The 2,645-nt window shown below is 46.1% G+C and overlaps 1 protein-coding gene across 6 annotated transcripts in view; it reads right to left on the reverse strand.

Moving 5' to 3' along the window:
- Positions 1-1,588: 1,588 nt before the first annotated feature.
- The window catches only part of ELAPOR1 (endosome-lysosome associated apoptosis and autophagy regulator 1), a 98,021-nt gene continuing 96,964 nt past the window's right edge, over positions 1,589-2,645 (reverse strand). For 4 of the 6 annotated variants that reach the window (XM_017855934.1, XM_017855932.1, XM_017855933.1 and 1 more), the window contains one exon: positions 1,589-1,909. In XM_017855934.1, coding sequence (XP_017711423.1) covers positions 1,810-1,909 — 100 coding nt within the window. In that variant the 3' untranslated portion in view covers positions 1,589-1,809. The remainder of the gene's footprint in view (positions 1,910-2,645) is intronic. The other 2 variants (XM_017855936.1, XM_017855935.1) reach the window with 1 other exon arrangement.

The following is a 2,645-nucleotide window of genomic DNA, read 5'->3' on the forward strand; positions in this document are numbered from 1 at the left end:
AAAAAAAAAAAAGTTCATTGATAATAGTTGGTGTAAAATTGGGGAAAACGGTCATAGAAGACACCCACTCTACTCACCTTTCAGAAGGGATGTTGCCAGAAATTGGACCAGAAGTCTCTTTAGTTTTTTATCACACAAAGCAATTGAGAATGAAAAAAAAAAGAGAGAGAGAAAGATAGGGGCTTGAAAGTGAGAAGTATCCCAGTTTGGTGAACACCTTGTTTATTTTTTAATTTTTTAGAGATAGGGTCTCACTATGTTGCCCAGGCTGGTCTTGAACTCCTGAGCTCAAGCGACCATCCTGCCTTGGGATTACAGGTATGAGCCACCATGCTGGGCCGGTGAACATCTTGTTAAACTCTCCTAGCCTTCCTTCCTTGAAGACTGGTTTGATTCTGCTGCTGGGGTATGGGCCTGGGATTCAGTTTCTTTTGTGGCCAGTCTAGACATTGATTCTGTGCCTGAGCAGATGGGTTAAGCTTAGAAGCAGATATCACGGCCACTGCAGGTCCATGCCATTGTGGGCTGGATCCCCTAAAGTGCCCCATTAAAATCTTGGCCTCCCTGTGCTCTTTTCAAATAAGAGACCCCTGTTCCATAATATGGCCCAAACTTCTAGGATGGGGGCACTCAAGGATGGGGAATTTTCCTCGCTGACAGGGGTTTGCCATCTCTATGGGTAAACCCAATTGAGGATAAGGCTGGAACATCTGGGTTTGGGGCTTACCTGGTTCTTTTCAGTGTCATAGAGTGATAGTGGGAAGTTAAAAAAAAAAAAAAAAAAATAGGGAGATGTATCCACAGGGCTTTGGGCATTTTCTTCATGAACTTTTTCCTTTGGCTTCAGTGAGAATATCTATCATTTACTTAAGAGAAGGGAATGAGTTACCTGGTTTAAAAAACAAATAAAAGGCTGAGTGCAGTGGCTTATGCCTGTAATCCCAGCACTTTGAGAGGCTGATGAGGACAGATCACTTGAGCCCAGGAGTTGGAGACTAGCCTGAGCAACATGGTGAAACCCAGTCTCTAAAAAAAAAAAAAAAAATACAAAAATTAGTGAGCCTAGTGATGCACACTTGTAGTCCTAGCTACTTGGGAGGTTGAGATGGGAGGATAGCTTGAGCCCAAGAGATTGAAACTGCAGTGAACAGTGATTATGCCATTGCACTCCAGCCTATGTGACAGAGCGAGACCCTGTCTCATAAACAAAACCATTCCTTGTTGCCTCTCTTTGTGCTTTTCAAGCCTTTTCTTACCCAGACCTTACTCACCTTGCCCTCAGACTGCCCATTTCACTCCCTTTGAGCTGGTTATCCACGGGAAATGGATCCAGGCTGCTATGAAGATTGTCCACCAGGGAACCCCGACACCCTCCTCACCCAGCCTCTCTCCTAAAGAGATCATGAGCTGAGGGCATGCGAGGAAAACTCCCAGCTGTTTCTGCACTTAAGTTAGAGGACAGAGGAAATAGTTTCTATACTTAAGAAGAGAGAAATATCTTCATTCCAGAGCTGTAAGAATTATGAGCAGACAAAGCTATGGCTCTGGCGGATGGGCCATTTTGGGAAACAAGATACAAGCAAGGGCATAATTTACAAACAAAGTGTGGGTATATTTGGCAGGTTTGAGGCAAGCAGAAAGGAGGGTTTGGGTACTCTATAAAAAAAAGATCTGAAATTCAAACATCTGATAAGGCCACAATGAAGAGATTTCCAGCAGTGGGTGTTGCAGGATGCTGGCACCCAAATCGCCGCAGGCTTGCAAAGGTGCTATGTAAGGTGAGGAGGCAGGTGAGGCAGGCAGTGCCTCTCACAGGTCCATGTCTGGGCCTCCTGAGGATGTCTTCAGCGGCACTGAGTCAAATCCATCAGGAGTCCTCTGAAAGAGAGATGGTGACAGGAGCTGGCTGCTGCATAGGGGCAAGTTTGGGGACAAAGGAGAGAAATGGAAAATAGGTGACAGAAGGAACCCTTATGAAATTACCGTTTCAGTGGCTTTGTGGAAATACAGAAATTAGATACCCTCTATTCTGCTTGCTCCCTTCAGTGTCAGTTGGAGAACAATAAAAATATTTTTCTTTTAGGCCGGGTGTGGTGGCTCATGCCTGTAATCCCAGCACTTGGGAGGCCAAGGCAGGCGGATCACCTGAGGTTAGGAGTTCGAGACCAGCCTGGCCAACTTGGTGAGACCCCGTCTCTACTGAAAATACAAAAATTAGCCAGGCATGGTGGCAGGCGCCTGTAATCCCAGCTACTCAGGAGGCTGAGGAAGGAGAATCACTTGAACCCGGGAGCAGAGGTTGCAGTAAGCCAAGATCATACCACTGCACTCCAGCCTGGGTGACAAGAGCGAAACTCCATCTCAAAAAAAACAAATTTTTTTTTTCTTTCAAAAAAATGTTTTTGGCCAGGCACAGTGGCTCACGCCTGTAATTCCAGCACTTTGGGAGGCCGAAGCAGGCAGATCACCTGAGGTCAGGAGTTCAAGACCAGCCTGGCCGACATGGGGAAACCCTCTCTCTACTAAAAATACAAAAAAATTTAGCCAGGTGTGGTGGCATGCACCTGTAGTCCTAGCATCTAGGGAGGCTAAGGCAGGAGAAATGCTTGAACCCAGGAGGTAGAGGTTGCAGTGAGCTGAGATCA

The sequence above is a fragment of the Rhinopithecus bieti genome, unplaced genomic scaffold (genome assembly GCF_001698545.2).
Source record: "Rhinopithecus bieti isolate Rb0 unplaced genomic scaffold, ASM169854v2 scaffold_42612, whole genome shotgun sequence".
Taxonomy (NCBI): Eukaryota; Metazoa; Chordata; class Mammalia; order Primates; family Cercopithecidae; genus Rhinopithecus; species Rhinopithecus bieti.